This window comes from Crassostrea angulata, chromosome 5, assembly GCF_025612915.1.
Source record: "Crassostrea angulata isolate pt1a10 chromosome 5, ASM2561291v2, whole genome shotgun sequence".
In the NCBI taxonomy this organism is placed as follows: domain Eukaryota; kingdom Metazoa; phylum Mollusca; class Bivalvia; order Ostreida; family Ostreidae; genus Magallana; species Magallana angulata.
The window spans coordinates 6,655,980-6,667,319 of NC_069115.1; the positions used below are offsets into that span (position 1 = coordinate 6,655,980).

The 11,340-nt window shown below is 31.7% G+C and overlaps 1 protein-coding gene across 2 annotated transcripts in view; it reads left to right on the forward strand.

Moving 5' to 3' along the window:
* The window catches only part of LOC128185818 (uncharacterized), a 14,144-nt gene extending 5,665 nt beyond the window's left edge, over nt 1-8,479 (forward strand). For both annotated transcript variants that reach the window (XM_052855486.1, XM_052855487.1), the window contains one exon: nt 4,862-8,479. In XM_052855486.1, coding sequence (XP_052711446.1) covers nt 4,862-5,058 — 197 coding nt within the window. In that variant the 3' untranslated portion in view covers nt 5,059-8,479. The remainder of the gene's footprint in view (nt 1-4,861) is intronic.
* The last annotated feature ends 2,861 nt before the right edge of the window (nt 8,480-11,340 follow it).

Consider the following 11,340-nt stretch of genomic DNA (forward strand, 5'->3'; position numbering starts at 1 on the left):
CCCTCCCCCATGAAAATTCATTCATATCAATAGTAAAATACCAAAAATACACCTCCGATCCGAATGCCCTCACGGACATGTAAACGCTCTAACCCATTGCGCTTCAATGTTAGGTAACATTATTTGGGGGGTAAATATTTAATGAATATTTAATATACTTTATTGTTTATCTCAATAGAAAGTATACATGTACATCACAATATGCATGTGTCCTGTACCACCTTAAAGCTGAAATGTGTGTGTTACATACTTATTTACCTAATAAAATAGTGCAAGGGGTTTTGAAGAATAGGTCATAAAAATACATACATGTTACAAATAACTGATAATTGTCTGAAGTTACGTACACATGACAGGTCTGCAGGTCGCATTATTCGGGTACTAGTTTACCCAGCTCTTTGGTTAGATGCGTTTCACATGGTATTCATATCGGTATGTTTTCCATATGCAGAAAATAACCCAAACAGAAAAAATAGCCTACGGGATCATATCAATGGCTTGTGTGAAAATCATGGTTTTGAGATGATTTCGGTATACGAAAATTTCACATGCATCATGATTCTCGGGTGATCTGTAAAACTAAACAAATTGCAAGAAAACTCATATCAAAACCATGGTCTTGGTATGATCTGTTGTAACTAACAACTCATATCAAAACCATGGTCTTGGTATGATCTGTTGTAACTAACAACTCATATCAAAACCCTGATCCTTACATGACCTGTTAAAGGACATTTATACAATAATATCTTAAATAAAAAAAATGACCACTTAATTTATACTTTGCAACAGACAATTATATACTTTTAATGTTTGAAATACATTGTCAATTACCAAATATGAAAAATAGTATACATATATATCACATGAACGGTATCGTTAAGCCAATATAATCTGAATTAGAACACAGGATCAAAGTCTTCCATAATTTAGATGATAATTATACTGTACGTACGTTATTTCAAACTCTTCTAGCAATTATTACATGAATTGTACAAATTAAAATATTACGTATGCATTTTAAAACCTAGCTGCAGGTCTGTAGCTCCCGGTCTGAACTAATGATACATGTACATCCATGCATTAGTTGCTTGCTTCACTTAATAAATCACTTGATAGGAGTGTATTGTAAATTAGTCTTTATAAAATATTATTTACCTCAAATGAATAAGAATATATTCCCCCAAAATACTTCCATAAATTCGCTTTATAAATATGCCAAGATAGAGCAAGATGCCCAACAATAACAAATTTTCCTGACATGTAACATCACATTTAGGCTCCAAGATGAACATTCAAAATTTGCAACTCAACTTCCTGTTATGCAAAAATCTTAATTCTTAGTGGTCAGTTTATCTGGCAATTAACGAATCATTTCAAACGCATGTTCTGTTGCCTTCTAAGATAATAGCACATACCAGAATCACAAGAAAATCATAGCAGACTCAAAACCAAGAAACAAACCACATCAGTATCATACTTCCTTATTTGTCACCTATGATTTGGGTATGATTCATTTAATGGATCATGTCTAAATCATAGAACAAAATCATGAATTTGTGAGTTTGATATGATTTTTAAGTGATTTTGATATTATTTCTTAAGAAAGGTTTTTGTTTGGGAAGGTTTAGTTAACATGCATAAAAGTTTCATTTGTTATGATCACCTTAAGGGATTAATATTGTGCTCTAACTGGATTATCATTATGATGTTGACCAATTATATAGGTAAGCAAAATACATGTATAGTAGCACAATATTGTGAGACACCGGTATGTACATAATTATTACTTTCACTTTCTAAATAATTGATCTCCCTTTGCCAGCATACTGTAACATCATCTTTTAATATTTAAACAAGCTTATCATTGTTATCTATCCTATCGCATTTGTACAGTTTCTGTCATTTTAATTGCAAAAGTTGTTTTTTTCATTTGTCAGACTTACACTATTGAGTTGACCTCATATTGACCCTGTGAAAATTTAAATTTGTTTATTTCATGTAAGTAAGTGTAGAGACTTATCATGTTTATATGGGAAATAATATGATGGAAGGGGTCTTTTTTTCTTAATGTATTATAATGCATCAAATACAGTGTAGGCCATGACCCTATGGGATTGTTCTGACCCCAGGAAATAGGAAAATGCAAAATCTTCTATACTACTATATTAAAATAATAGACTCGAATATTTTAGCTTTAATACCGATAAATCGGAAGAGTACTGAGTAATTTTGTTTTATAAATTTTAAATATCATTGGTACTTAAGATTACCAATTTCTTTTTATTTTTTCTCAATCAACTTCGTTCATTAATAATCAACGAAAATTCCTCAAAAAATTTCGGAAATCATCTGAAATTTTTGGATTTTACAATCTTGCGCATGCGCATTACATTCACGCTAAATCATTTTATTTTATGTTTCCACAATATCACATTTGCATGGATTTGTTCATCAAAGAAAATACAGGAGATAACTCTAACACAGTGCATATACTATAAAAAAAATCCCGAGAGTTTCAAATGTCAACATGGTGTGTAAAAAAACGTTGTTGAAATATGTTGAATTCTGCAATTATAGAATTAAACTTTTCGAAGAAAGGTATTTACAGCTTCAAAATGGTTTGTTGTGAACAATTTGACTGTTATTTTCAATGTTACTTTATTAATTTTCTCCAAAATTGTTTTGGAGCGATTCTGCAATTTTCTGCTACATTACGGGTATATGGGAGGCCTTTTAACTGTGGTTAAACAGATTATTCAAACTCAGCAGAGTGTAGTGAAATTAACAGCATTATTGTATGCTTGAAGTTTGGTTACGCAAATGTCAACAATATACGGTGTTTCGATGTATCTATTTTGTAAATGCTCTATATCATATGCAATGTCAACCCGTGCACGCACGGGTCAAAATATCTTCTAATCTTCTATATCTTCTAGTATCTTCTAATGTCTTTACGATACATCAAATGGTGTAAAGTACATAACCCCCAGGTGTTGTCTTTAAACCACCAGCCCCTCCCCCTTCTAAAATAGGAAATGATGATACACTATAATTATATTTTGAGATCCCCATCCCTAAACCGTATTTATTCTTGCTCTTTGAATTGTGTCATTGCGCATCAAATGGTATATAGTTAGACCCCCTTGGAGACATCCTGATATTCTAGAACTGGAAATAATAAAGTATTTTATTTTATTCATATGTACTGGCGTGCGACCAGTTCTTGCTAAGTACGATTACTCGCCAGTGCATTGTTACGTCATTTAATCAACACATAAAATTATATACGAAAAATGACGTAACAAAGCACTGGCGAGAAATTGTGCTTGGCGAGAACTGGTCGCACGCCAGTAGTGTTTGACCCATGTTGGTAATTCCTAGCCTAATGATGACCCTGCTTTGTTTAGGAGACTTTACAATATCCCCAAATAGGCGAACACACATGCATATAACATTTTATTTATCTTAAAAATTAAATTTAGCAATTTCCAAAATGTTTATGTGCATTGGGATAAAAAGAGCAATCAAGAAATGATTTAAAATTTGCTACTGTGCACATGTAAAAATGTAAGAAGGTTGTATCTTTAGAACCACGTTTTTTTTTTGTTTTTTTTTTTGGGAGGGGGGGGGGGGTGATGTGAAGTGTAAACATTTAATTTAAATCAATTATTCATATTAATTTTAACTAGAATATTAGTAATTGATCCCGATGTAGAAATGTTGATGATATCTCAATAGATCATTTGTCCATTATGCAACGAGTAATTTGATTTTTTTAAGAAATACATTTTTTACCAGTTTCTAAGACTTTTAAGACCCCATTATATTTGGTTTTTTAATAGATCACTCGACAATTGACAAAAGTGTAAATGTAAGGTTTTTTTGAGTAATAAACGTCAATTTTCTGCTACTATTTGACTCCCTGGATAAAATCTATATCTTTAAAACCTTATTGCACATCTATAGGACAGCCCCTATCATATCTCAAGATATGATGTGTCTATCCATTAATCATAAGAGTTCTTGGATGTAGGATTTTTTTGGAGCGATAAACGTTTTGCTATTATTTTACTATGAATTTAAATTTCCAAAACCTTTTTGCACATCTATAGGACATCCCCTATCATATCCCAAGAGGTGACGTAGCTACTTCAAAAGTTATAAGAGGAGTTCTATGAACCATAATTTTTTTTGCAAAAAAAACGTCATTTTTTTATTGCCCACCGATTCCCGTGATGAAAAAAATTCTGAAACCCGATCACAATTCAAAATGACACCCAAAATCATATTTTAGAAGATCATTGGGCAACTGCAAAAAATGTTGACGTTTTTTAAACAAGACTTTTTGTTAAAAAAAGAGTCATTTTCCATCCACCAATAGACCCCCCAGACAAAATTGAAATTTCCAAAACCTACTTGCGCATCTATAGGACATCCCAAAATATATTCTAAGAGATGATTTGTCTATTGTTGAATAAGTAAGAGCAGTTAGAGGAAGAAGGGTTTTTGGGAAAAACGTCATTTTTTACCAATTATTTGACCCCCAGGACTACCAGAGAATTTTTGAAACTTCTTTACACAACAACATGACACCCCTAACCAAACTTTAAGAGTTCAGTTTGCTGGTTTATAAGATGTAAGAGCAGTTTGAAAAAGTAAAACGTGACAGACGGGCGAACGGACGGTCGGACGGACGGACAGACAGAACAGGGTAACAACAATATACCCGAACTTTCATTAGAAAGTGCGTGTATAACTATTGATAATCATATCGATAGTATTTTACAAAGCAAGACTGAATTTTATTAAAAACATGTTTTCTCCAAACTTAATATTGTTCATTATTTCTTTGTTTTAGACCGAGCACAAATACGTAGAGAAAATCGTACGATGCGGCTCATGTTGTTCTGTAAAAGCTGCAAAATAAATAGAGGCACCCTCGTAAATGTTGAATGTGGGCACCTGCTGTGCAGCAATTGCCGCAACAAGCTCAACGCATGCAAGTTCTGTAGAGAAGAAATAAAAGAGGTTGTAGCTGTAATATTTGGCAATTAAAAATGCAATTGGGGCATTATCAATAAATTGTTTGTTTCCCTGCGAACAGTGTGTTACCCGGTTTACTTAAAAAAATAATATTCGAACGAAAATAACAAAAAAAAATTATTTCGTCAATGATATATCTAATAAAAGATATACAAGTTTAAATTAGGGATGTCAGTTTTAAATAGATGTAGCCCTCCCAAGCAATCAGCAGGCATGGTCTAGCGAAACTACGCGTTGAATTTTTTGAAAACTTCCATCTTCTTTTTTAGATTTTAAAAAAAATGCCAAAAGCAATTTCAAAACATTAAGTAACTTCTAATTATTTGTACTAAATATTATCATTTTCTCTTGAAAAAAAAAATATCATCAAAATTTTGATCAACAAATGCTTTTTTCTTTCTTCCTAGCCTCTAATACATACGTATCACCTAAGTTATCTAAAATTGGTCATGTATCATGTTCCAAGCTAAATAAATGACCCGTGCTGAAGAAGGCAGGGTCGTGGACACATTGACCAAGCTAAATCATCGATCCCTGCTACATGTAATGATAGATGGGTGGTCAACACATTAATCATGCTAAATTTTTGACCTGTGTTTAAGGAGGTTGTGTAGTCATCACACTAACCAACATAAATCATTGACCTAAGGGGGCTGGGACGTCAACACATTGACCAAGCTTAATCATTGATCCCTGTTACATGTAATGGTAGATGGGTGGTCATCACTCTAACCAAGCTAAATCATTGACCTAAGGGGGCTGGGTGGTCAACACAATGGCCAAGTCATTGTCCCCTGTTACATGAAATGGAAGAAGGATGTTCGACACATTAATCAAGCTAAATCTTTGATCCGTGCTTATATAGACGGGGTGGTCAACAGCTTGACCAAGCTTAAGCCTAAGGGGGATGGGTGGTCAACACAATGTCCAAGCTAAATTATTGATCCCCTGTTACATGAAATGGAAAAAGGATGTTCGACACATTAATCAAGCTAAATCTTTGGCCCGTGCTGATAGAGACGGGGTGGTCATCACATCAACCAAGCTAAATCAGTGACCTAATGGGGCTGGGTGTTAAACACAATGACCATTTGATCTATTCTTTACTTTTTAAATTTTTTTTATTACTTTTATCTACTAAACAAAATGTTCATATATTTTTCATAAAATTATTATTTTTTCCTGTATATGTATAAAGAATGCTTTTTTAGGGAGATCAACATATTTTAAAATCCAGTCCTCATTAAAAACAGCAAACGTTTACTTCTTATAAAACTAGCACTTGGAAATAAATTGATATTATTAATTAATAAAAGTATTTACAAACATCTAATCCAATTATCAACTTATGAAATATTTAACATTGAGCATATGTAACTTACAGGCCAAATATGCTCGAAACGATATACGCAATTTTGATTGGCAGCCAAGCATTAATAGATTAAGAAAAAAATCGTTGTTTCGAATTTTATTCACTTCATTATGAATGATCTACAACGAATATTTTGGCAAAGTATGATGATCGAGCGTTGGTTTATAACTCGCGTATTCGTTGGCATCCTTATTTTAAACTTTTAATCTTTTTATTTCAATTTTAAAACAAAATAATTGAAAATGATATATAATTTAAAGCATTATGAATATTTATCAAAGGGATAACAAACATGTTTTGATAACAGCCTTGCATTTTGACCAGTTGATGATGAATTGAGGATAGGTTTTAAAGGGGTATGGTCACTTTTTTTATTCAAAAATTATATTTTTGATTTAAATATTAACAATGCTTTAGTGAGGCATTTTTAATAGGCAATCAAAATTTCAGTGTTATAAGCTAGTTACATAGCTTACAATTCTTTGCTATAAACAAAGCGTTTGCTTACATTTGAATGTTGAAGTAAAAATTCCAGTTTTAAACTTAAAATCAATGTGTTAACCGTTAGGAACTCTTTATTTATGCTTAAAATGAACAAGAGGTGAGACAAATCAGCTTGGAAAGGATTTTCACTGGTATATTGACAAAAACAGGGGAGGAACCTTGTTTACATGGCAAAGTATTGTGAGCCCAATGTCTCGCTTATAACTCTATTGATATTTAGAAATGCATTCCTAAAGCATTGTAAATAAAAAAAAAAAGAATTTAGCCAAAAACATTACCAAGCCCCTTTAAACCCATTATGGTTCGACTGGTATGTTTGGGTCGTGTTTACCTATATGCGCTCAAAACACATCACAGAATTTATTAGTGTGATACTTTGATAACTTTTATGGTATTTTATAAATCATTTTTACGATTTTGATTTGAGTTTTTTTAAATTAAGGGAATATGTATTTTAGAATGCCTAACAAAGGAAAGCTAAAATATTTTTTGATTTGATTAGGGGCATGGCCTCGATTTTAGCAGAACATTTGTTAAATTCTATTTTTTTTTAAATTACCACTTTTACTTTGGTATCTTTAATGGAATAAAAGTGTCAACTGTCGAGTTATAAGCCAGATATCGAGTGCCCAGGCTCTAACCTTGTTTTGCATTGTTTGCAAATAATTTAAATTGATACAGACCTAAAAAGAAAATATTATGTTTAAAGCGCTGCTTTCCTTTTGATTGTTTTCAGAATTTGTTTGAAAGGAAAGAGTATTGTTTAAACTTTTACTGGTATATACAACAAAACACTGAGCTTTATATCTCGCTTATCACTGGACAACTGAAAATCAACATTTGCCTATCACTTAACTTTTCTCATTTACTTTTCTTTTACATAGAAATTGGTAAATTTATTTGAAATATATTCAACTCAAATGACCATGGTCCTTACGAGCAATCGCTAATCTAAGAATTGCAGTTTTTAATATAGAAAGGCACTAAGCCATAGTTTGTCAGAACTTCTCCAGTGAATAAATCTTTTATACTGTTAATATTTTTATAACGCATGTTTTCATCCTGTTTTATTATTTATCAATAACTATTCAAATCATTCTATATTGTTATCTTGTTGTATGTTTTCTGTTCGTCACAGTTGTTAAGTGTTTTAATGTTTATTTTTTTTTATTATTTAGCATTAAACCTTGTAATAATATGAATGTATAATATTAGTAATATCTTTATTTTTTGATTTTTTTTTAACAATCAAACTAACTTTTGGATTGCTTTTTTTTTTAAAGTTGACACTTTTTTTACAGTTTTATTATTTAGTACTTTATTTTGTAGCTCTATTTCGTCTTTATAAATAAACGTTTCTTGAAATTAGATGTTATTCATTTTTATGAACGTACATATCTTGTGCATGGTGTAGGTGAAATAATGTGTGGTCTAAAAAATCAAACAAAATGATGATGTAGAGATTGTGGGTGTGTGAACTAAACCTGTCTATCACGTAAAAGAGATATTTACACTGAATTTGTTTTTTTTTTAATAAAGAGTGCATTAAAAACAGTTTTTCATGCATTGCCTATAATGGCTAATAATAAGAACGATACGATTGTCACTTTATGTTACTACATTGAATCATGCACTATGTAGATGCAATTATAATTCAAGTGTTTTAACAATTAGAATTTATGTTAAATGTTAGTGCGTGAGAATATAGTGTTTCATATAAGTGAGAAAAGTGGAACTTTCAATTAATTGCCTAACGTCATGACGTCAGGCATATCTAAGGTTTAAAAATTGCCTTCTCCGAAATAGCGCAGACAATGGGAGCAAGCAATATCAAGATTTTTGACAAAAAAGATTAACAGATGCATGTTTAATGTGTCAGTATTTATACTCACAATTAATAAGAATGTTATATGGGATAGAATAACATCAGTGGGCAAAAGTTTTCAAGTAAAAGAGCTGTTCACCAAGCACATCTGTAATCCTGATTAAAAAATAGACTGCCATATTTGAACGGTCGAAAAGGGGGGGGGGGGGGGTGTCATCGCAACAAGATGATACACATTGTCTATTACGGTACAATGTAAGTAATAATTGGTTTTGGATTATCATCATCAGTTTGGATTAAAGAAAAAGGGGTGTAATTTGTCAAATTTAAAAAAATGATGCAAGCTACAATTTTGTTAAATTTTAATATATACATTACCTTAGGGTCATTGGGGCCATGATTTGGGGGAAGGGGTGAACATTTATACATAGTTATTTTTCTGAATGAAAGATGACAATAACAAACTATCAACCATCTCAAAAATCCATAAAACGAAATACAAATTCAAAGCATAGCAACACGGATCTTTAAAAAGATAGAGGTAGGATCAAGTGCCTAGGAGGAGTCACACCCGCCGTGTGCTCTTTGTCGTAATCGGGAATCAAAGTACTGAAAGTACTGAATGACGGGGTCTTAAAATTTTGAATTAGAATTGTCCATGTTTTCATGAATCTGCATAGAAAATTATGAGTTTGAATGTGGTGTTTCAATCTATATTTAAATTCGGCAATTGCCTGATACTTCGTCTAAAATCTTTACTATATCCCGGCTGGGACTGTCCTTCATAATTTTAGATAATTGACGCAACAGTATTTTATGTAAAATAAGACCCCAAAGGAAATATTTTTTTAAATCGATAATACTAGACTGGAAGTTAATAAATCACGTCATTTTTTGGGCAACACCTTTCCTGATCGGCTGTTATATTTGTCGTTAAAAATTAAGCAAAAGAAAGATAAAGACATTAACTGATAAATGTACAGAGATAAGTCAATTAAAGGACTGGTTAGAAAAAAATAAGTACATGTAAAATGGCCAGCTCAGTCACTTCGTGTTAATGAGGGAGAGATGGTGTCATGTCTAAGAGAAATATTTACCCGGCGGTAATTTGTTTTACTGACAATTGATAATGCAATGTCTATTGTATGATGGTTTTGAATTGGTAATTTTAGCTATGAATTCAGAATTATTTGATTTTAAAATTTCTAATATTTGCAGAGTTAACGGTTTTAACAGCAAAATTAACAAATGTTGTAGAAAATTGTCATTGCAGGGATCTGTGCCTTTTCAAAACACATTCGTCTATTAAACGCAAATAATTTTCAAGCGTGTTTTGGAAAAATTGAACTTAATTTCGAAATCAATTTAATTTGATTTTTTTCGAAGAGCTACAAAAAACGGAGTTGTAAATCAGATTTTAAAAAATACGATAAAAAGATATGAGTTTTCATCTTCTAAAATTGAAAAAAGATCTATTTCTATTTACATGTACTGCCACAGGGTAAATTAAAAATTTAAAACCTTACAACCATGCATTATTTCTGAATTCATACGTCTTATATTGGTCTGAATTATTAAGCGATTGAAGAAAGATCAGTTGAGTTTCTGATGATAGACACTAATATTTTGATAAAGAAATTATTTTAATAAGGAATGTGACTGATTTTGTACGTTTTAAATTTTATAAAAGTATAAAATTACCCGGACAACATGAACATATAACTTGGTTCTTTAATCGCTAAGATTGTATATATTGTTTGTTGTATTGGTCACCCAAAATGTATAATCTGCCGGTATATTGATATTGCTTAAAATGCATTGTTCAAAATTTAAATTCAGTTTAGTTAACTTAACTAACTCAGTCAATGAACGAGAAGGCAAATTCAGACTTGTTTTTGTTTTCTATGTACAAGATTCCTTTAAAGATGGACAGCAGTCATACTGCAAGTAGACTTGAATCCAAAGAAGAACCTATTTAGTATCAATATCATTTAGTAGATAGCTGTGTATAACCCGTTCAGATTTTAACTTCGGCTCGCACATGAAGGTTGGTAGTATTCATGTGATAGAATGTTTAAGTAAAATTCACAACTTTTCAAAAATGGCATATTACGTTTGAACTATATCTTCGATTCAACCCTTCTATTAATTAATGAGCTCGTCCGCCAACTGAATCGTCAACGGCGTTGCGCATTCAGTTAATCACATAACCCATTCCACAAATCGCTACAACTATTGACTCCGAGCAAGAATATTTTGATAAATCTATTGTTTATTTTCTTTATAGAATTTGGATTATACATAAATGGCTTAAAAAGATTTAATGCGTGTTTTTTATAAATAATGTATATTTACTGAACCAAATGAAAACTTTCTGCACTCTTCTCTTAAGCATCAACTCAATACATGTAGATGTGTTATACGCGTGCTTTCCTGTTTGAGACTTTGGCTGACAGTAAACTAATAGACGGGGTCACATGACCTTGAAAGCACTTTAACCAAATTGTGAAATGCTTACAACTGTCGACACCAACAAGGAAAAATAGACGCCTAACAAATTCCTGCTTCCGAATAAGCAATCAAGTAAAAACAA